Raw genomic sequence first — 24323 nt, 5'->3', positions numbered from 1 at the left:
ATCCAGCGACTTTATTTTACATTTTTGTTCTTTTGTGTTTTTGCTAGTAGCTAAGGATTTGAGCGTTGTTAAAGCTATGTTTTAAAGAGATATTTTTTATATATATATATATACGTTAATGACGGGGGGTGCCCATTTGAGAACCTTCTGATGCCAACCAACTGATGTCCAGTTAAGGTATGCGGTCAAACTTAGTCTTGACTCAGGGAGGAGGACGTCCCTGCCATGCAGAGTCCCGATGGTGCCTTGATAGAAGGAGAGATGAAGAGAGCGAGGCCACAGGCTCACAGATGGTGCAGGGGCGAGTGCCTGTAAAGGTGAGCCAGTTGCGATACCCTTATCGTATTTTGCATATTCTTCTCTGGTAGACCCAGTGACCACTTGGAAAGACAGGTTGGCAACCGAGAAAGAACGGTGACAGCGAGGAAAGACTGCTGACATCTGGGAAAGACTAGAGCCGGGGTGCGGAGGCTTGGCAGGCCAAAGCACAGCCTCCGTAAGGAGGAACCCAAAACCAATCGCTATGGAAAGTTATAATAGAAGATACCCCCGGGGTCGGGCGAGAGCGGGGGAGGATGATCGACCCACTGGCCAGACCAATGTTATGACCATCAATGACAGACAATCGACTACGGAACAGCTAGGCGATTTATCCCGGGTCTGCAGGTGTGGGAAGATATGCAAAAATGAGAAAGGTCTCAAGATACACCAGACCAAGATGCACAAGATGCAACCTGAAAGTAATGTGCAACGCACAGGGAAACCTGGTGGGACAGAGGAGAAGCTGGGGCAGGACACAAACCACAGTCCCCAGAATCTCCAGGCACATGATGGAGATGGGGGCAGGAGAAGCATCGCTGGTGTGACAGAGGCAGCAGGGCACCACAGTGAGAGGGAAGTCACTCAGGACACCAGACGGCATGGCCAGAACACTTGTGCTGGAGACGTTCGGAAAGAACGAGTGAACTGGCCAACTGCAGCTGAAAAGAAAGAATGGGATATGTTTGACTGTGATGTCGACCAGGTGCTGGAAGCGGCACTCGCAGGAGACGTGGGAAAGAAGCTCAAGGCCATGTCCTCGATAATCTGGAGTATAGGCGCAGATCGCTTCGGAAAGAGAGAACAAAAAGGCAGAGTAAACATCCAGCCCAAGGAAAACAGACGCCTGAAGGAGATAGCAATCCTTAGAGGGGATCTGCGGAGGCTTAAGAAGGCCTTTCGTGAAGCAACAGCAGACGAGAAACCAGCTCTCACAGAATTGCGAAACGGCCTGAGGGAGCGCATTAAGATCTTGCGACGAGCTGATTGTCACCGCAGGAACAGGAAGCGGCGGTTGAAGGAAAGGGTGGCCTTCACAAAGAACCCATTCAACTACCTGTCGAAACTCCTGGGTGATAAAAGATCAGGAGAGTTGAAAGCAACAAAGGAAGAGGTGGAGGAGCACCTTCGGCAGGTCCACAGCGATCCCAGGAGGGAGGACAATTTGGAGGTGATGGAGAGGCTCATTAAACCAGCTGAACCAACTATTCCTTTTAAGGCGGAGGAACCAAGCTGGCAGGAAGTCAGCAGCTTCCTTAAGAAGGCAAGAGGAAAATCAGCCCCAGGGCCAAATGGCATCTCGTACAGTGTTTACAAGCATTGCGAAAGGCTCAGGAAACGACTCTGGAAGCTACTGACGGTGGCATGGAGGAAGAATTTCCTTGCTGATGAATGGCTGGTGGCTGAGGGATGCTTCATCCCTAAGGAAGAAAACTCTTCAGGGATTAAGCAATTCCGTACCATCTCCCTCCTCAATGTGGAAGCTAAGCTCTTCCTGGGGATTCTGGCAAAGAGGTTGACCACCTTCATGTTGGACAATGGTTACATGGACACTTCAGTTCAAAAAGGTGGCATTCCAGGGGTATCTGGCTGTCTCGAACACACCAGCGTAATCTCCAAGATCATCGAGGATGCAAAGAGGAACCACGGAGACCTAGCAGTTCTGTGGCTTGATCTAACAAATGCCTATGGAACGATATCCCACAAGTTAGTGGAGCTGACTTTAAAGACCTACCACATACCAGAGCAATTCCAGAAACTCTTGCGGCAGTACTTTGACGGATTCAACATGCGATTCACCTGCGGAGAATTCACCACCAACTGGCAGAGACTAGAAGTGGGCATTGTCACTGGCTGCACAATTTCAGTGATTTTATTTTCTGCAGCGATGAACCTTCTTGTCAAGTCGGCAGAGAAGTTATGTCGAGGCGCAGTCCTTGCAAGCGGAGTCCAGATGCTACCCATTAGAGCGTTCATGGACGACCTTACCATCACAGCAAGATCAGTGCCAGAAGGAAGATACATTTTGGAGGACCTGATTGAGCTCACTAATTGGGCAAGGATGGAGTTCAAACCTGCAAAGTCCAGAAGCCTAGTTCTGAAGAAAGGGCGTGTTCAGGAACGGTTTCGCTTCAAGATCAGGGAGAACATCATCCCAACTGTCCAAGAGAAGCCTGTGAAGTGCTTGGGGAAGTGGTACAGGGCAGATCTCAAAGACCGACTGAGTGTGAAAGAAATGTTTAGCCAAGCAGAAGCCTGGATGACATCCCTAGAAAAGTGCGGCCTCCCGGGCAAGTATAAGGCCTGGGGTTACCAACATGGGGTTCTCCCCCGTCTGCTCTGGCCACTCCTAGTTTATGAGGTACCTGTATCCACAGTTGAGAGTCTGGAGAGGAAGTTGAACACCTACTTGAGGAGATGGCTGGGTGTCCCAAGAAGCTTCTGTTCCATTGGACTGTACAGCACAGGAAGCAAGCTACAGCTGCCAATAACATCAGTGGTGGAGGAGTACAAGGTGACAAAAACACGCCAGGCTATGATGCTACGAGACAGCAAAGACGAGCGAGTACGACAAGCAGGCATTGTCGTCAGGTCAGGCATAAAGTGGTCAGCTAGCGAAGCGCTGAGGGAGGCGGAGGATCGACTGCATCACGCGAACATTGTGGGATCAGTAGCCCAGGGAAGACTTGGTCTGGGTTGCTCTTCCAGAACAAATTGGAACAAAGCTGACCCAAAGGAGCGGCGAGGCTTGGTGCAGAGGGAGGTCCGAAAGGCTGAAGAGGAAAGCCGGCATGTCAAGGCAGTAACCATGAACAAACAAGGCAGCTGGACTAGATGGGAGAGTGTAAAAGACAGATCTCTAACCTGGAAGGACATCTGGAGCATGGAAGGCCACCGGATTAAGTTCCTGCTGTGTTCTACATATGATGTCCTGCCCACCCCATCAAACCTCCATACTTGGGGAATGGTAGAGATTCCCAGCTGTACACTCTGCGGAAAGATAGCCAACCTGGAGCATGTCCTCTCCTCTTGTCACTCAAGTTTAGCAGATGGCAAGTTCCGGTGGCGTCATGACCAGATCCTTGCTCAGCTGGCAGAGGGTGTTGAGCAGGCCAGGAAGAGGACAAGGCAGCTCTCTAATGGGCCTCGCTTCATCCACTTCATCAGGGCAGGTGAAAGCGCAGCAGCAGGAGGGAGGAACAAAGGAATCCTGGCCGCGGCAAGCGACTGGGAGATGCGGGTCGACCTGAAGAAGCAGCTGAAATTCCCAGAGGAGATAGCCCACACTACCCTGAGACCTGATATTGTTCTGTGGTCTAAAGGAACCAAACAGGTGGTGCTTATCGAGCTGACAGTACCCTGGGAAGAGAGGATAGAGGAGGCGTATGAACGCAAACTCAAAAAATACCAAACCCTCATCCTCAAGAGCCAGCTAAATGGATGGAAGGCCTGGAACTTACCGGTGGAGGTGGGCTGTAGAGGCTTTGCGGGGCGGTCGCTCTGGAGAGCCCTCGGACTGCTGGGGGTCGAGGGGCTGGCTAGGAAGCGGCTGGTAGCCAACACCACTAAAAGGGCAGAAGAAGCATCACGCTGGATTTGGATACAAAGAAAGGTGCGGTGGCAGAGCCGACCTACTGAAGGACTAGGGACATAGAGTTGGGTGGCATTCAGCAGGGGTAGAGCCAGGACGCTGGATCTGCCGTCGAGCCCCTCCGAAGCGTCATGGGCTTAATTCGACGAAACGTTAATGACGGGGGGTGCCCATTTGAGAACCTTCTGATGCCAACCAACTGATGTCCAGTTAAGGTATGCGGTCAAACTTAGTCTTGACTCAGGGAGGAGGACGTCCCTGCCATGCAGAGTCCCGATGGTGCCTTGATAGAAGGAGAGATGAAGAGAGCGAGGCCACAGGCTCACAGATGGTGCAGGGGCGAGTACCTGTAAAGGTGAGCCAGTTGCGATACCCTTATCGTATTTTGTATATATATATATATATATATATGTATATATATATATGTATGTGTATACACTGTATATACATATATTATATGTGTATACCGTATTTCCTTGAATTGCCGCCGGGCATGTAATATGCGCCTGCCTTGAACTACTGCCGGGTCAAAACTATTAGCGCATGCTTACTGTTACCGCAGGGTCAAATTCGTGACGTTACGAGTGACACTTCCCTGGTCGTCATTTACAAAATGGCGGAGGCAGCAAGGTCGGCAACCTTTGCCACTCAAAAAGCCATTTTGACCTATTTCACAATGACAATGGGAGCCGCAAAACTCTTTCAAGATGTATAATGAAATTATACAGCATAAAGAGTTTTTACTGCTTGTACTATTGTGCAAACCAGAGGTCTTGTTAATCAGCCACACCGGTTACACTGAAGGTTGTGATATAAAATAGTTTAACACTCTTACTAATATGTGCCACACTGAACCCACACCAAACAAGAATGACAATTACATTTCTGGAAAACATCGGCTCTGTAACACATTATAAACGAAACATAAGAATTACCCAGAATGCAATGCATCCATGACTCCTACTGCTTATATTATACACCCCGCTAGGACCAAACCCCCCCATGCGTCGGTTGAGGTGGGTGGGGTTTATATATATATATATATATATATATATATATATATATATATATACATATATATATATATGTATGTATACACAAATGTAGTCGGGAGTGAGCCGGTGTGCTGTTTGTTTGTCTTTTGGAAAATGTTGAATCTTATTCGAACTTTTCAATCTAATTTGTTGTCTGTAACCATTAACAAAAAAAAAAACTGCAAGATGCGATTGCATAACAGTCTGGGCTCGAGACCACTTCTTCCAATAAGTAAAATAAAAAAGGAGCCATGGGCACAAATCAGTGCGCTCACATCGCCAATACTTTGTTTTATGTGTTGTTGCCCAGACATGTTGAGATTTTTCATCGCTAATTTTTATTGGGGATGTCCAAGGTAATGAGTTAAGACATGTGATTAATCACAAAAAATAATTAATTAATCGTGAGTAAACGCAGATGAATCACTCAATTTATTTTGACCTCGCATGCAGGCTGCTATATAGTCAGTGTAAGGATGAGTGAAGAGCTGGACTCTGACTGATGTGCTTGTTGGCAAATTATAAGTAAGGAGGAGCAGCAAGATAGTCTATTATGGAAAAACAAAAGAAGTGTCTGACATTGTGAATATCAGTGCTTGGAAAAGGCTCGAATGACAGACAGAGGCACTAATCATGGCAACACAAGATCGGTAGAAGCTGGGGTCTGCCACATCAGACAGGAGGCTATGATAAGAAGCCCCAGATACAGTACAGTGTAGCACATCACAGCAAGAGTGTAAAATGCAGACCCAGATCCTTACTTACTCTTGTGTATATCGTTTTTGGCTTTTGTGCATACTGTATGTAGCTTTAGTAGGAATCCTATACAGTCTTGCAAAGAAGGATAAGCAGTCTAGAAAAAGGAAAGGATGGATGAAATGCAACACACAGGGCCACCCTGTGTGAATCTGTCAAGGGTACTGAGAAAATCGAGTCACAACGGAATTACGAATCCTATTTAATCTGATTCTAATTCACGAATCCTATTTAATCTGATTCTAATTCAATTTATACTTTAAAAAAATCAATTACAAAAATATATTTTTAAGAATACATTTTTAAAGATATTTTTAGGCCATCTCCGTGCTTACTCGCGTGCATAGTTGTATGCCGTACGTTATGCATCAGCAGCCAAGAGAAGTTTTTATAATAATAATAATAATACATTTTATTTATAAGGCGCATTTCTGGGCACTCAAGGACATCGTACAAAATCAAAACAAAATCAAATTGGATAAAAACAACAATAATAACAACAACAAAGATAGAGAAGATAAGATGATTACAAGGAATAAGCAGTCCGGAATAGGTGTGTTTTGTGTTTTATAACCAGTAACCTGTTTTGAAAAGGTTTTAGTATGATTAAATAATACTGTAAACTGCAATAATCGAGGATCGATTCTGAAGCAAATCGTCACCCCAAGGAATTTGATTTGAATCTAATCGTGAGTTGTTGGCAGCAAGGTTTGATGTTTAATGTTTCACTTATGTTCAATGTAGTATTTTGCACTAAAGAAAAAAAATGATTGAACATTGTATTTCCAGTGAATTTATTTTGGCCAAATATGGCCCAGCAGCATCGAAAATCTGGCCCGCGGGAAGTCTCAAGTTTTTTTTGTTTTTTTTCCTTTATGATCTATTTTCTACCGCTTGTTACTTTCGGGGTCTCCTAGCCGCTTAAGGAAATCATATTGTCTAAAAATGCATTTTGACATCGATAACGTGACATCATCACGCTCGCGCCTCAGTGTCAGGCAAGTGTGCGATGAATTGACTTAAACAAGTTGAAAAACTTATTCGGGTGTTACCTGTCAGGACTTCGACTTGGATTTGTTTTGCTTCTTCCACGCAAAGGATGATTTGCACGAGCGAGACGTGAGTGTAAGTGCATGTTTAATTTATTTACACACTATAATACAAAACAGGAAAACAAAGGGCACGCACAATGGCGGATAAAAACTAGACTATACTCAAAAACAAAAACAGCACAATGGCATGGCTATATACAGATAAACAAAAGATACTATCTATGGCACAAAGCAAACCAAAAATGTGCACTGAGGCATAAATACAAAAAGTCTTACGTGGCGTGGTCAAACAATAAACAGCGTGGCAAGGCATGAAGGTCGGCAAGGTAAGGTAGGTGCATGGTCATGAGGGTAGGTAGAGTTCAATACAATCCAAAACAAAGTTGCCAGGCCGAGGAACAGGAAAAACATGGCTTAAATACTAGCTGTGATTATTGAAAACAGGTGTGAGTGCTGACTAGGAGACCAGGTGGAAACTAAACTGTGCAAAACAGGAAACAAGAGTCCGAAAAACAAACCATAACATAATCAAACATAAAACCTGATTCACAGGTGTGACATTACCATTTAGTGGTCAATTGTACCTAATATGTACTGTACTGTGCAATCTACTAATAAAAGTTTCAATCAATCAAAACCCAGAGTCAAACAGGTTGGGGACCCCTGCCTTAAAGTGTGTCTTCTCAACAAAGAGCAAATTTAAATGTAAAAAAAACATTTAACTTAATCCTTTATTTCCCAGCCAAGGATATCAGAAAAACCCTCGTTTCATGGTCAGGGTCTGTGGTCAGGAAAGCACCAAATAGTCCAAAGCTCCAATCGCAAATCCGAAGTGTAAAGTGTAAACATCAACATAAAGCATTGATTGCCTTAAAAGTCCCTTAAAGCAAAAAACTTTGAGCTTCAAAAATTTGAGCTGCAAAACAGTGATGTCATTTTTAAAGTGTCCTGCCTTGAAAACTGTCCCCATGACATCCCCCTCCCTGTCTCCACAGCTGGAGTAATGACTGGAGCAACAGTGTACTGTCTGACACTGACTCAGTCTCCGTGATGTCATTGGCGGAGAATAGCCAGCATGCCACAAAACCCCGTAGGGGTCGCCTGAATGCCACCGGTGGCACCAAAGACCTAAGTGCTCATTCAAAGAAATGTGGAGACACACCCAACTCTGACACGGATTTGCCTTAAATTATGAGGTAACTGATTACTTTCAACTTTTCATCACAGAAAACGAACTCGGTCGACAATAATTAAAATAGTTTCTTGTGGAAGCATACACTATATGAAAATAAGAATTTCAATGTAGAGGAGAAGTGCACATTTTTTGGAATTTTGCTTATTCACAATTATTCCATCCATCCCATCCATTTCTACCGCATATTCCGTTTGGGGTCGCGGGGGGGCTGGTGCCTATCTCCGCTACGATCGGGCGGAAGGCGACGTACACCCTGGACAAGTCGCCACCTCATCCCAGGGCCAACACAGATAGACAGACAACATTCACACTCACATTCACACACTAGCGCCAATTTAGTGTTGCCAATCAACCTATCCCCAGGTGCATGTCTTTGGAAGTGGGAGTAAGCCGGAGTACCCGGAGGGAACCCACGCATTCACGGGGAGAACATGCAAACTCCACACAGAAAGATCCCGAGCCCGGGATTGAACCCTGACTACTCAGGACCTTCGTATTGTGAGACAGACGCACTAACCCCTCTTGCACCGTGAAGCCCATTCACAATTATTATGAAAGACAATATCATGTCTTGTTGTCTTGTTTTTTTTATTCGAAAGATAAAAAAAAAAAAAAAAATGCCCAGCAGAGAAGTAGTAGCATAGGTAAGGTTAGCTGTGATGCTAGCAGAGCCGTGCGAGTGGTAATTCGAGAGAAAGAAGGTGCGAATGAAGTAAGAATTAATTCCCAAGAAAAACAGCAGGGGGTCCATCGTCTGGCGGTGGTTTGGCTTCAAGGGGAATATGTCCAACAGAAAAACGTAATTTGTCAAGTGTGGGCCAAAAGCTTTGCTACCAAAAGTAGCTTGAACGATGCATCTCCTGGATGCACATCATCAGTGATGTAACCTGGATTCATCGGGTGTTTCGGGTCTCGCAACATCGGACGCCCTCGTCCAGAAGACCCAGCTGGATTGGGCAGCATGACAGAGTGGGTAGAGTGGGTAAACCTGAGGGTTGCAGGTTCGCTTCCCACCTATTGGCATCCAAATCGCTGCCGTTGTGTCCTTGGGCAGGACACTTCACCCTTGCCCCCGGTGCCGCTCACACTGGTGAATGAATGATGAATGGATGATTGGTGGCGGTCGGAGGGGCCGTAGGCGCAAACTGGCAGCCACGCTTCCGTCAGTCTACCCCAGGGCAGCTGTGACTACAGATGTAGCTTACCACCACCAGGTGTGAATGAATGATGGCTTTCCACTTCTCTGTGAGCGCTTTGAGTATGTAACAATAGAAAAGCGCGATATAAATCTAATCCATTATTACTATTATTATTATGATCAAGTCCCTGCTTGTGTCCCAGTAGCAACCCACGGATCTGCCCTTTTCAGCCACAACCACCTCGTGGCTTTCTCTGCCGCTTCACTCGCGGATTGAACGGCCCTCCTTTTGGCCGCCCATGAGACTCCCAATCGGCCAAGCACTTTGCAGAGGGAACGTCCTGCAAAGCCACGGCAGCCAACTTCTATTGGCTCGTAGAAAGTCCTCCAGCCCCTGCCCCTGCAGTCCTCCACCAGTTTCTGATACTTTGCACGTTTCCTTTCGTTAGCTTCCTCAATCCGCTCCTCCCAAGGCACTGTTAGTTCCAGCATTATAAGATGTTTCGAAGCCTCTGAACTGATGATCATGTCTGGCCGTAGAGATGTTTTTATAATGTGCTGGGGGAACCTCAGCATTAGCATTAGCATTACTGCTCATGTGTAGCATCATTTAAAAAGTCACACACATGTCAACATCTCCGTTCGGTGCCACACCAACAAAATGCCGAGGCAAACATTTCCACATCAACACCGTATGAAAAAAATAGTCAACAACAGAATTTAATACCGTCCGAAGTAACCTACCACATAGTGAAGGACGAACACTATTTAATTTCCTGTTATGCAGCTCATTGACACTTAAAATGTCTCTGACAATCTTGCACTTTTATGTTTTGGAAATGACATGGCCCTAGTGTGTAAATGTGAGTGTGAAAGTTGTCTGTCTATCTGTGTTGGCCCTGCGATGAGGTGGCGACTTGTCCAGGGTGTACCCCGCCTTCCGCCCGATTGTAGCTGAGATAGGCGCCAGCGCCCCCCGCGACCCCAAAAAGGAATAAGCGGTAGTAAATGGATGGATGGATGAACGTTTGTGCCACTCGTGGGCCGCACCAACATTACATTTCCACATCAAGGTGCGGGCCGCAAAATAATCCCCGATTTAGATAAGTGAAGTGAAGTGAATTATATTTATATAGCACTTTTTCTCTAGTGACTCAAAGCGCTTTACATAGTGAAACCCAATTTCTAAGTTACATTCAAACCAGCGTGAGTGGCACTGGGAGCAGGTGGGTAAAGTGTCTTGCCCAAGGACACAACGGCAGTGACTAGGATGGCGGAAGTGGGAATCGAACCTGCAACCCTCAAGTTGCTGGCACGGCCACTCTACCAACCGAGCTAAAACGCCCCCCCATAAGGATATTCTAACAATGGCGTCACAAGGCGATGTGTTACTACCCTAGAAAAATAGTTTCTTAATGTTTGTTCTTAAAACAAAATATCTTAAAAATCTTGGTTATTATGCATGTTATGGAACGCAAATTAAGTATTGTTGGTGTTTTTTGGATGCATATTCATAGTGATTTAGAGGCAGAATGGATTGCTCCTGTTAGCATTGCTAGGCACCTCGAGAAAGGTGAATATTACAAATCAAAATGCAAAAACAAAACAAAAAATATGTTCTTGTCTCTCAGAAGGATTGTGAATAGGCAAACGTCCCAAACAAGTGCAGTTCCCCTTTGAAGAAATACAATATTAGATCCCCTTCTCTAAGTCTCTTTGTCTGATCTTGAATGGGATTGTGCTGAAAACGTTAATTTCCCCTCGGCGATTAATAACGTATTTCTGATTCTGATTATAAATGTATGCATAATAACTGTTTAATAAATACAGTTTTGGTCAATTTACTTAGTTGTGACTTCCCTCTCTGCATGAAAGTTTAAAATGAGCGTATATTAATGCAGTATAAAGAAGAATGTTTTAATGTAGACACATAGAATCATCATACTGCTGTGATTATACGTATGAAGTGTTCATTCAAGGCTGAGGCAAAATATCTAGATATATATCGTGTATCGTGACATGGCCTAAAAATATTGAGATATTTAAAAAAAAAAAAGGCATATCGCCCACCCCTACTTCAAAGACATGCGCAGTAAAAATGATTCCGACCCATATTTCGGATGTGTTTTCTTTAACCACCCATTTCGTTTGGATTGACCATTTTTATTTTGGTTAGGCTTTTAATTGGATTATTTGTGTACATGCGCACATAGCTATTGTGTATTATAACCTGATTGCGTTATGAATGGGGATATTTGTTCATAGGTAACACAATATACCGTATTTCCTTGAATTGCCGTCGGCGCGCTAATTAATTTAAAACCTCTTCTCACTCCTGCGCTTACCAAAGTCATGGGGTAAAAGTAAGCATGCGCTAATTACTTTAAAACCTCTTCTCACTCCGGCACTTACCAAAGGCACGCAGTAAAAAATTGAGTGTGATGTAAGCTTGGACCTTAAACCCTACTGAATAGCTCTTAATCTTCTTCACTTTATGTGATTTCAAATTACCGGTATTGAAATCCGCCTCCTCCATTTTGAAAATGATGACAGGGGAAGTGTTTGACCAGGCGGTAATACTAAGCATGCACTAATTATTTTGCGAATCGAGTTTGACCCGGCAGTAATTCAAGGCAGGCGCATACTATATGCCCTGCGGCAATTCAAGGAAATACGGTAGATTATGATGAAATTAACTATGTTGTTCATTTTTTAGGAAAATACTTTACTGGTTCCAGAAGGGGGAGTGGGCAAATAACAAATAAATATTACCTCTGTGTTGATAGGCAACACTAAATGGTCCATAGTTTGTGAATGTGAGTGTGAATGCTGTCTGTCTATCTGTGTTGGCCTTATGAGGAAATGGCGACTTGTCCAGGGTGTACCCCCGCCTTCCGCCTGAATGTAGCTGAGATAGGCTGCAGCATCCCCCGCAGTCCCAAAAGGGACAAGCGGTAGAAAATGGATGGATGGATGGATTGTGGTACTAGTCATGACACCATCTGTGTTTGACTGACACAGATGGTCTACAAACGATGACCGTGAGAGCAATAGCAACCATCAAATTGTCATGACCCTTTTGCAGTGGTGGGCTGTGCATTTCCCACCTAGGCCTTCAGTGATATCCGACTTCAATGTTTACCTTTACAAACTCTATAATTGATGTCACCACATGACCGTTGCTGGAGAAATACTATACAAGAAAACATTAACGCGCCAACGGAGCATTGAAACACATCAACAGTGTACAAAAATCTATCAAAACGCATCAGCAATTAAAATATATCTTATGTGGTACTGTCAAAATTTAAATGTCAAAAAACATATTGAAAGTGAAAAAATAAAATATTTGAACTCACAATTTATGGCAGTGGTTCTCAAATGGGGGTACGCATACCCCTGGGGGTACTTTAAGGTATGCCAAGGGGTACGTGAGATTTTTTGTAAATATTCTAAAAATAGCAAAAATTCAAAAATCCTTTATAAATATATTTATTGAATAGTATTTCAACAAAATATGAATGTAAGTTCATAAACTGTGAAAAAATACAACAATGCAATATTCACTGTTGACAGCTAGATTTTTTGTGGACATGTTCCATAAATATTGATGTTAAAGATTTACTTTTTTTGTGAAAAAATGTTTAGAATTAAGTTAATTAATCCAGATGGATTTCTATTACAATCCTCAAAGAGGGCACTTTAAGTTGATGATTACTTCTATGTGTAGAAATCTTTATTTATAATTGAATCACTTGTTTATTTTTCAACAAGTTTTTGGTTATTTTTATATCTTTTTTTCCAAATAGTTCCAGAAAGACCACTACAAATGAGCAATATTTTGCACTGTTATACAATTTAATAAATCAGAAACTGATGACATATTGCTGTATTTTACTTCTTTATCTCTTTTTTTCAACCAAAAATGCTTTGCTCTGATTAGGGGGTACTTGAATTAATACAATGTTCACAAGGGGTACATCACTGAAAAAAGGTTGAGAACCACTGCTTTATGGGACCTATTCGACGCCGTATAAGCCAGTGGTACCCCTCGTTGTCGGCTTATTCGAGTGGAAATGGCGAGGATTTCTCCATTTCATCGCCAGAACAGCTGAGCTATCTTCCAGGGTTGGCCGACATTGTCTCACAAGATGTAGTTTCCCTTTAAATATCCTTCTTGAAAATGGCCTAGCAAATATATATCTGCCACCCAATCAACGTTTTGTTCTCCTTCTCTGTTATCCCGGTCTGGCAACGGCGTAACACGTCTTGCTAAATTGAAACTTGTAAATGGATACTCACTTTGGAATGACAAGTGAGTATCCAATCACAGTCTCGTTAACATCAGACTACCTAGATTGGCTACTGTCAACAACTTGTGATCTGATTGGTTATCGCAACTGTCTATCAACTCTATGTGTTCTCAAATTCATCCGCTAACGGTCCCGAAGAGTGTCCAATTACAGGACGCGTAAATGTTACATTCAACGTGAGGTCATCTAGAAGACCTTACTGACAACAACTTGTGATCTGGTTGGCTATCACAACTGTCTATCAACTGTATGTCCCTGTTCATTGACAGTTCACGGATGCCCAAAAAATTGATTCTGAAGTTTTCGGCAGATTTGGTACAGCATGGCAACATAAGCTAGCTCACTTCTGATTGGATATGACATGAAGAGAATATGAATACTTTTAGATATTTATGGAAAGTAAATAAAAAAATAATTGTATCTTTAATTATGATCATGATCATGATTTTTTGGTTATTTTAGGCCAACAAGGCACACCACTTATTTGACTAAACAAGTGTTAAAGTGACGGTGTGTAAGAGTGCTGAAAAACATTGAGTCACGTCCTTGTCGCAATCTTTGCTTATCCTGATTCTAAATCGATTCATAATCCCATCCATCCATTTTCTACCGCGTATTCCCTTTTGGGGTCGCGGGGGGCTATCTCAGCTATACGGGCGGAAGGCAGGGTACACCCTGGACAAGTCGCCACCTCATCACAGGGCCAACACAGATAGACAGACAACATTCACACACTAGGGCCAATTTAGTGTTGCCCATCAACCTATCCCCAGGTGCATGTCTTTGGAAGTGGGAGTAAGCCGGAGTATCCGGAGGGAACCCACGCATTTACGGGGAGAACATGCAAACTCCACACAGAAAGATCTCGAGCCTGGATTTGAACCCAGGACTGCAGGACCTTCGTATTGTGAGGCAGACGCACTAACCCCTCTTCCACCGTGAAGCCCTCGATTCATAATTTGAAAGAAATTATTAAAATATATACAGTATACAGATGGGTTTTTTTTTAAACCGATTAAAAAAACAAAAACGTTTTTAGGCCATCTCCGCACTTACTCGCTGCACTTATATGACTTGCATCAGCAGCCAAGAGGAGCTTTTGTATCCTGTAAACTGTTTTGAAAAGGTTGTATAATGAATTTTATACAAAATAATAATGCGAAAATTGGTTTAACTCGAGAATCAATTCTAAATTAAATGGCCACCCCACGAATCGAATCAAATTGTGAGTTGTCATCTCTAATGTCGAGAGGGTTAAAACAACGTATTTAGAAGGTTGTTTTATATGCGGAAATTAATTTTACATTGGTCAGCCATGGAACACATTAAAAGCAAATGAACAAATTTACTCCTTTTTCTTTTGTTTGTTTTTTGAATTGTTTATTAAAGGCCTACTGAAACCCACTACTACCGACCACGCAGTCTGATAGTTTATATTTCAATGATGAAATATTAACATTGCAACACATGCCAATACAGCCGCTTTAGTTTACTAAATTGCAATTTTAAATTTCCCGCGAGTATCTTGTTGGAAACGTCGCGGAATGATGACGCGTACGCGTGACGTCACGGACGGCTAAAAGTCATCTGCTTTAACCGCATAATTACACAGTATTTTGGACATCTGTGTTGCTGAATTTTTTGCAATTTCTCCATTTAATAATGGAGACTATAAAGAACAATGCTGTTTGTGGAAAGCGGTGGATTGCAGCTGTCTTTAGCACCGAGACACAGCCGGTGTTTCTTTGTTTGTTGTGAAGCTTTAACACAGAGCGGTCAAGCGAACATGTTTTCTCTACGTCAACCAGCATGTTTTTGGATGGGGAAATTGTGATATATATCTTACCGGAGACATCAGTGGATTATTCGTCGTCCTGCAGCAGTTGTCAAAAAAGGCAGCTGTGAGCTTGGCTCCTCGACTTCTCTCTGAGACACTGGCATGTTCACCTCAGCCATCCGACCTCGAGTTATGCCTTTACAATCTTTAAAATCTCACTAAAACACTATTAAAACAATAAGCAGATAAGGGATCTTCCAGAATTATCATAGTAAATGTGTCTAATTACATCTGAAACGCTCACACTGCCGCCGCCCGGAGCCGTCGCTTTTTTTTTTTTTCCTTTCTTCCTTTTTTTCTAGTCCTTTAGTATCAATATCCTAATTCACAAATCTTTCATCCTTGCTCAAATTAATGGGGAATTTGTCGCTTTCTCAATCCGAATTTCTCTTACTGCTGGTGGCTCCCATTATAAACAATGTGAGTATGTGTGGAGCGCTGCGACTCGTGACGTCACGCGCACATACTTCCGGTAAAGGCAAGGCTTTTCTATTAGCGACCAAAAATTGCAAACTTTATAGTCGATGTTCTCTACTAAATCCTTTCAGCAAAAATATGGCAATATTGCGAAATGATCAAGTATGACACATAGAATGGACCTGCTATTTCCGTTTGAATAAGAAAATCTAATTTCAGTAGGCCTTTAACTGGACATCCATCCATGTTCTACCACTTGTCCCTTTTTGGGGTCGCAGATATCACCTTATGGGCTCAGGAACACTTCAGAAAACCACTGTCAGTAACTAGTTAGTTGTTACATCTGTAAGTGCAAGTTAAAACTCTACTATGCGAAGCCAAAGCCATTTATCAACAACTCCCAGAAATGCCGCCGGCTTCGCTGGGTCCGAGCTCATCTAAGATAGACTGATGCAAAGTGTGAAAGTGTTCTGTGGTCTGACGAGTCCACATTTGAAATTGTTTTTAGAGACTGTGGATTCCGGACCAAAAAGGAAAAGAATCATCTGGACTGTTATAGATCTGTGATGGTATGGGGGTGTATTAGTTCCCAAGACATGGGTAACCTACACATGTGTGAAGGCACCATTAATGCTGAAAGGTACATACAGGTTAATACAAAACCCAAAACCAGTGAAGTTGGCATGTTGTGTAAATCGTAAATAAAAACACAATACAATGATTTGTAAACTTTTTTCAACCTATATTCAATTGAATAAACTGTAAATACAAGATACTTAATGTTCCAACTGGAAAACTTTGTTATTTTTTGCAAATATTAGCTCATTTGGAATTTGATGCCTGCAGCATGTTTCAAAAAAGCTGTTACAAGTAGCAAAAAAGACTGAGAGAGTTGAGGAACGCTCATCAAACACTTATTTGGAACATCACATAGGTGAAAAGGCAAATTGGGAACAGGTGGGTGCCATGATTGGGTATAAAATTAGCTTCTGTGAAATGCTCAGTCATTCATAAACAAGGATGGGGCGAGGGTCACCACTTTGTGAACAAATGCGTGAGCAAAGTGTCGAACAGTTTAAGAACAAGATTTCTCAACCAGCTATTGCAAGGAATTTTGGGATTTCACCAGCTACGGTCTGTAATATCATCAAAAGGTTCTGAGAACCTGGAGAAATCACTGCACGTGGCTGCAGTACCTCAGGCGGTATTGCATCAAAAAGCGACATCAGTGTGTAAAGGATATCACCACATGGGCTCAGGAACACTTCAGAAAACCACTCTCGGTAACTACAATTGGTCATTACATCAGTAAGTGCAAGTTAAAACTCTACTATGCAAAGCCAAAGCCATTTATCAACAGCACCCAGAAACGGTGCCGGCTTCGCCGGGCCTGAGCTCATCTATGATGGACTGATGCAAAGTGGGAAAGGGTTCTGTGGTCTGATGAGTCCACATTTCAAATTGTTTTTGGAAACTGTGGACATCCTGTCCTCCAGACCAAAGAGGAAAACAACCATATGGACTGGTATAGGTCTGTGATGGTATGGGGGTGTATTAGTGCCCAAGGCTTACACATCTGTAAAGGCACCATTTGTCACACCCCGCCTCGGGTGAAGGTAATGTAACCTTTGCTTGACGCGCAATGTCTCAGGGAAGTCGACGGCAGATGTATGGACGACACAAGCTCAGCTTTTCTCCGGTAAGAAGCGACTTTTTAACCACAATTTTCTCACCGAAACCTGCTGGTTGACATGTAGTCGGGATCCATGTTCTCTTGACCGCGCTCTGATCCATAGTAAAGTTTCACCTCCGGGAATTTTAAACAAGGAATCACCGTGTGTTTGTGTGGCTAAAGGCTAAAGCTTCCCAACTCCATCTTTCTACTTTGACTTCTCCAAAATTAGTTGAACAAATTGCAAAAGATTCAGCAACACAGATCTCCAAAATACTGTGTAATTATGCGGTTAAAGCAGACGACTTTTAGCTGTGTGTGTGTGGAGCGCTCATATTTCCTAACAGCCCGTGACGTCACGCGTACACGTCATCATTACGCAACGTTTTCAAGAAAAAACTCCCGGGAAATTTAAAATTGCAATTTAGTAAACCAAAAAGGCCGTATTGGCATGTGTTGCAATGTTAATATTTCATCATTGATATATAAACTATCAGACTGCGTGGTGGGTGGTAGTGGGTTTCAGTAGGCCTTTAATGATTATTTTCAAATAAGTTTGAACGTTAAGTATCTTGTCTTTGCAGTCTATTCAATTGAATATAAATTGAAAAGGATTTGCAAATCATTGTATTCTGTTTTTTTACGATTTACACACCGTGCCAACTTCACTGGTTTTGGGTTTTCAGTAAAATTGAGAAATCTACACATGTAATTTTCTCGTTTTGTCTGTGCCTTTGACAGTTTCTGCTGCCAAAATGATATTATTATGGGCAACTGCTACTGAATGAATGAAAATATGTGTATTAATCAGTTTTGATAACTGTGCTTCAATTGTCCCTGCAGCCTCTTGGCAACTTCAGGCTCTCCTCCGTCAGAGATGTCAGCTCTTCTCTCCTCCCAGCCCCTCTCCGTGCCCTCGGTCGCTGTCAGCCCCCCGAGAGAGGAGAGGCACCCTTTGCTGTTGTCCAAGACGTGTCGGCCAACTAAGTCCTTGCGGGGAGACGACACCTCCGCGCATTACAACCACGGCCATGAAGCGCACAGCTTACCGCCCAGCCCGCTGTGCGCCACGAGGAATGATAACTACCATGTGACTACTGCAGCGGGCCGTATCATCTCAGCATCCACTGAGAAGCTGATGAATGCAAACAACAATATTCATAAGTACAGCACCACAGGGGCCACGGTTATTAACGGCCATGTTCTGACACGAAAAGAGTCCAGTATTGACAGCATACTGGAAAGTGAAACAGAGATTCTAAAAGGGGATCAGACGCCTTTTTTTTTTTCTAGGGAAAACGCTAAAGCCCTGCTCGTCAGGCTTAAGGACAGCGGTTAGACCAGACCTGGGCAAATTAAGGCCCGGGGGCCACATGCGGCCCGTTAAGCTTTTCAATCTGGCCTGCCGGAAATTCCCAAATATTTTTTTTAGATCTGTAAGATGGAAAATGTAGCTGCCTTTATGATAGTCTGGGAGCTGGGTGAAGTTTAATTAACATGGAAGGTACAAAAGGTTGGAGGTTAGTGAGGTGTAGTACCACTCGGACTTTACACAAAACAGCCACATTCCGGAAGTGGTGGATATGATAGGGGGCGCCACCCAAAAAAAAAAAAATTGGATTTTAGATTTTAGATTTAGATTCATTAAATTCATTTTCACTGCCATACATTTAAACATATAGACATTGCACATCACAAAACAAAAATAACAAAAAGACATCATACATGACCAACACATTTACAGTCTTTATCAGACGGGTCAGCCAGTGAGGTGTAGTACCATTCAGACTTTACACAAAACAGCCATTCTTACATTCCGGAAGTGGTGGATGTGATAGGGGGCGCCACCCAAAAAAAAAATAATTGGATTTTAGATTTAGATTTATTAAATTCATTTTCACTGCCGTACATTTAAACATATAGACATTGCACATCACAAAACAAAAATAACAAAAAGACATCATACATGACCAACACATTTACAGGCTTTATCAGACGGGTCAGCCAGTGAGGTGTAGTACCACTCAGACTTTACACAAAACAGCCATTCTTACATTCCGGAAGTGGTGGATGTGAAAGGGGGCGCCACCCAAAAAAAAAAAAAAAAAAGATTTTAGATTATTCCATCCATCCATTTTCTACCGCTTATTCCCTTTTGGGGTCGCGAGGGGCGCTGGCGCCTAGCTCAGCTACAATCGGGCGGAAGGCGGGGTACACCCTGGACAAGTCGCCACCTCATCGCAGGGCCAACACAGATAGACAGACAACTTTCACACTCACATTCCCACACTAGGGCCAATTTAGTGTTGCCAATCAACCTATCCCCAGGTGCATGTCTTTGGAAGTGGGAGGAAGCCGGAGTACCTGGAGGGAACCCACGCATTCATGGGGAGAACATGCAAACTCCACACAGAAAGATCCCAAGCCTGGATTTGAACCCAGGACTGCAGGAACTTCGTATTGTGAGGCAGACGCACTAACCCCTCTTCCACCGTGAAGCCCGATTTTAGATTCAGATTTATTAAATTAATTTCCACTGCTGTACATTTAAACATATAGACATTGCACATCACAAAACAAAAATAACAAAAAGACATCATACATCCATCCATCCATTTTCTACCGCTTATTCCCTTTCGGGGTCACGGGGGGCGCTGGCGCCTATCTCAGCTACAATCGGGGGTGACCAACACATTTACAGGCTTTATCAGACGGGTCGGCCAGGCCTGCTGTTTAGGGCGGCTATAGGTGCAGAGATAAGGCTTTTCCTGAGGCGGGCCCTCCGGAATTTGATTGTTCTGTAACTGCCCCCTGATGGTAGTGGGATTATGTATTTGTGTAGCGGGTGACTGATATCCTGGACTATTGTGTTTGCCAGTCGAGTGATGGACCTGTGGTTTAAATCGGAAACGTTTGGTGTGGGTATGCCGAGGATTTTAGCTACTATGTTTGTAATGCGTGTGAGTTTGGTACGGTTGGTTACAGAAAGCATGGTGAAAAAACATGTGGAACAGTACATAAGGATGGGTTGAACAATGCTTTGGTAAAGTAATAGCAGGAGATGAGGTGCAACGTATTGTCCTTTGAGTTTTCGGATGGCTGACAGTCTTTGTTGACTTCTTTTTTTCATTGGATTTAATTAACATGAAAGGTACAAGTTTCATTTCTGTGCCAAATGTTTATGGGCACCCCACTGAATCCAAATCTGCAACGTAAGAATGGAATTTCTGGTGGAATGATCACTTAAGAACGAGGTTAATTAGCGTTAATTAAGGTTTTAATTAACATGAAAGGTACAAGTATGGAACCAAATCTGAAATGTTGAGGGTGGTTGCCTGGTTCAGAATCAATGGAGTAAGAATGACAATTGTGGTGGAAAGGTCACATAAGAACAGGTCAAAGGTCAGTAAATAAGTCAGACACTAATTAAAGTTGCCATATCTTTTGAAGTTAATCATACACCATGTTGAATTTGATCTTAAAATAAAGGCGGGGTAAAGAAGTACCACTCGGATGCCAACAAGTCTCAGATTGTTACTTCTAACTGGGTCAAATGTGTTTTTTTTTTGGGTGGCACCCCCTATCACATCCACCACTTCCGGAACATAAGAATGGCTATTTTGTGTAAAGTCTGAGTGGTACTACACCTCACTAACCTCCAACCTTTTGTGCCTTCCATGTTAATTAAACTTCACCCAGCTCCCAGACTATGATGTGCAGTGATGTTTTCTAACGACTGTGAGTCTTGAACTATACAAAGTACAAAGCCCGTTTCCATATGAGTTGGGAAATTGTGTTAGATGTAAATATAAACGGAATACAATGATTTGCAAATCATTTTTAACCCATATTCAGTTGAATATGCGACAAAGACAAAATATTTGATGTTCAAACTGATAAACATTTTTTTTTGTGCAAATAATCATTAACTTTAGAATTTGATGCCAGCAACACATGACAAAGAAGTTGGGAAAGGTGGCAATAAATGCTGATAAAGTTGAGGAATGCTCATCAAACACTTATTTGGAACATCCCACAGACGTGCAGGCTAATTGGGAACAGGTGGGTGCCATGATTGGGTATAAAAACAGCTTCCCAAAAAATGCTCAGTCTTTCACAAGAAAGGATGGGGCGAGGTACACCCCTTTGTCCACAACTGCGTGAGCAAATAGTCAAACAGTTTAAGACCAACGTTTCTCAAAGTGCAATTGCAAGAAATTTAGGGATTTCAACATCTACGGTCCATAATATCATCAAAAGGTTCAGAGAATATAGAGAAATCACTTCACGTAAGCGGCATGGCCGGAAACCAACATTGAATGACCGTGACCTTCGATCCCTCAGACGGCACTGTATCAAAAACCGACATCAATCTCTAAAGGATATCACCAATTGGGCTCAGGAACACTTCAGAAAACCCCTGTCACTAAATACAGTTTGTCACTATAACTGTAAGTGCAAGTTAAAGCTCTACTATGCAAAGAGAAAGCCAGTTATCAACAACATCCAGAAACGCCGCCGGCTTCTCTGCGGGCCCGAGACAATCTAAGATGGACTGATGCAAAGTGGAAAAGTGTTCTGTGGTCTGACGAGTCCACATTTCAATTTGTTTTTGGAACTCTTTGACATCGGGGAAGCGAACCATCCAGACTGTTATCGACGCAAAGTTCAAAACCCAGCATCTGTGAGGGTATGGGGGTGCATTAGTGCCCAAAGCACGGGTAACTTACACATCTGTGAAGGCACCATTAATGCTAAAAGGTCAGGTTTTGGAACAACATAAGCGCCGTCTTTTTCATGGACGCCCCTGCTTGTTTCAGCAAGACAATGCCAAGTCACATTCAGCACGTGTTACAACAGCGTGGCTTCGTAAAAAAAAGAGTGCGGGTACTTTCCTGGCCCGCCTGCAGTCCAGACTAGTCTCGCATCGAAAATATTTGGCGCATTATGAAGCGTAAAATACGACAGCGGAGACCCCGGACTGTTGAACGACTGAAGCTCTACATAAAACAAGAATGGGAAAGAATTCCACTTTCAAAGCTTCAACAATTAGTTTCCTCAGTTCCCAAACGTTTATTGAGTGTTGTAAAAAGAAAAAGTGATGTAACACAGTGGTGAACATGCCCTTTCCAAATTACTTTTGCACTTGTTGCAGCCATGAAATTCTAAGTTAATCATTATATGCAAAAACAAAATACAGTTGATGAGTTTGAACATCAAATATCTTGTCTTTGTAGTGCATTCAACTGAATATGAGTTGAAAAGGATTTGCAAATCATTGTATTCCGTTTATATTTACATCCAACACAATTTCCCAACTCATATGGAAACGGGGTTTGTATTTCATTAGTTGGAATCTGCGCTTATGGATGATATACCAGTTACAATGGTAATTTAATTAGTTACTATTGTAATGTAATTAGTTACTATGGTAATGTAAGTCACAGCAGCTCAGACGAGGCACCAAGCAGTGTGGGCGGGGAGTGTTTCCACAAACGCGGAAAGAGATTTTCACAATAAAGTTCTAAAGTTTAGTGATGTATTAGATACATCAGATTGTAGGTGGGTTTATTTTGTACCCTTCGCGTTCATATTTCACTGCTTGTTGCATTTTTGTTTGCGTTTCACTTGATGGTAAAATGTGTCGACGGAAAGGGGGTGTGACGTTCATATTATGTCAATATTCAGTGTTTTATGCTTCATAGAAAAATGTAGAATTCCATTATGTTTTTTTTAAGGCGGTCTGTCATAACGTTTTTTAGCATTCAATCAGACATTATTGTGAAGTTTTGTATTAGTGTTCATAAAAATAGATATACCGGCCCCCAGGCACATTTTTTTTTTCTCTAAATGTGGCCCCTGAGTCAAAATAATTGCCCAGGCCTGGGTTAGACTAAGGTGGTCTCACTTGAATGGTGACAAGAACGCTGTAAAAAAAAAATAATAATAACAATGAAAAAAAAAAACATGCTTGTTTAGGGAAAAAAAATAGTCACTAATTATCTTTATTTTAGATAAATTTACCGTTTAAAGACACCTAATGATGTAGTGAACATAGAGTTTTATAAATAAAAAAAATCTTGTCTTGTAGATGAAGTGCCATACACAAGTATGTAGCAGCTGCGTATATTAGCGTGTAAAAAATAATAATAATAATAATAACAATGGTGCCTTTCTGTTGGGTATGCTCGCATACAGGGCCATGTATTCACCATCTTAATGTTCTCATCAAGAATAATGCACTGGCTGCCTTTCAATGTGTCGTCGTTTGACCGACATGACAGTTTGGTACCAAAGTTGGAAGTGCATGCGACGTCCTCCAAATGCTGTCCTGGAATCTCAAGCTGTTTATGTCTTCAAGCCATCTCTCACCTGCCTGGTCAATCATCGGACGTCCGTCGTTTGAAAAGAAATACGGGACTGCAACGCCGACTGGACTGATGTTCAATGAGGGAGTAAATAAGCCAGAAATAATGGATGGAATACACTACTGACGACGCATAAAAGCTGAAAAAAAAGAATACTATCAGTACAATCTGCCTTTTAGAAATCACTAATAGGTTTTCTTCACCCTCGATTTCAGCCATTCGAGAACTATGATCACATTCTTCAATCAGATATACGGAAAATGATTATTCAGTTTTACTAAAAGCCTCTTTGAGGAAATATGTTGTTTGTTCTAATGATGAATAAATATATGACTCTTGGTTTTCTTTTTAAATATGGATTTGTGATTCCAGTTTTGTTTTTCACAACAAAAGATTATGTGAATACAGATTTAAAATACACTATATTGTGCATAAAGTCAAGCACTCAGGCATGGATACAAACATTTGTGCAAGAATGGGCCACTCAGTGATTTCCAGTATGGAACTGTCATAAGATGCCCCCTGTGCAACAAATCCAGTCGTGAAAAGTCCTCGCTCCTAAATATTTCAGAGTCATCTGTCGGCTTTATTTTAAGAAAATGGAAGAATTTGGGAACAACAGCAACTCAGC

General features: G+C 42.5%; 1 protein-coding gene across 7 annotated transcripts in view; it reads left to right on the top strand.

The window, feature by feature from the left end:
* The window catches only part of nrg1 (neuregulin 1), a 142311-nt gene extending 118266 nt beyond the window's left edge, over positions 1-24045 (top strand). For 4 of the 7 annotated variants that reach the window (XM_061876828.1, XM_061876827.1, XM_061876825.1 and 1 more), the window contains one exon: positions 18168-24045. In XM_061876828.1, the coding sequence (XP_061732812.1) occupies positions 18168-18663 (496 nt within the window). In that variant the 3' untranslated portion in view covers positions 18664-24045. Of the gene's footprint in view, positions 1-7747; positions 7949-18167 lie in introns of all 7 variants that reach the window. The other 3 variants (XM_061876832.1, XM_061876831.1, XM_061876829.1) reach the window with 1 other exon arrangement.
* The last annotated feature ends 278 nt before the right edge of the window (positions 24046-24323 follow it).

The sequence above is a fragment of the Nerophis ophidion genome, linkage group LG17, assembly GCF_033978795.1.
Source record: "Nerophis ophidion isolate RoL-2023_Sa linkage group LG17, RoL_Noph_v1.0, whole genome shotgun sequence".
In the NCBI taxonomy this organism is placed as follows: Eukaryota; Metazoa; Chordata; class Actinopteri; order Syngnathiformes; family Syngnathidae; genus Nerophis; species Nerophis ophidion.
This window is presented reverse-complemented; position numbering and strand designations above follow the sequence as displayed.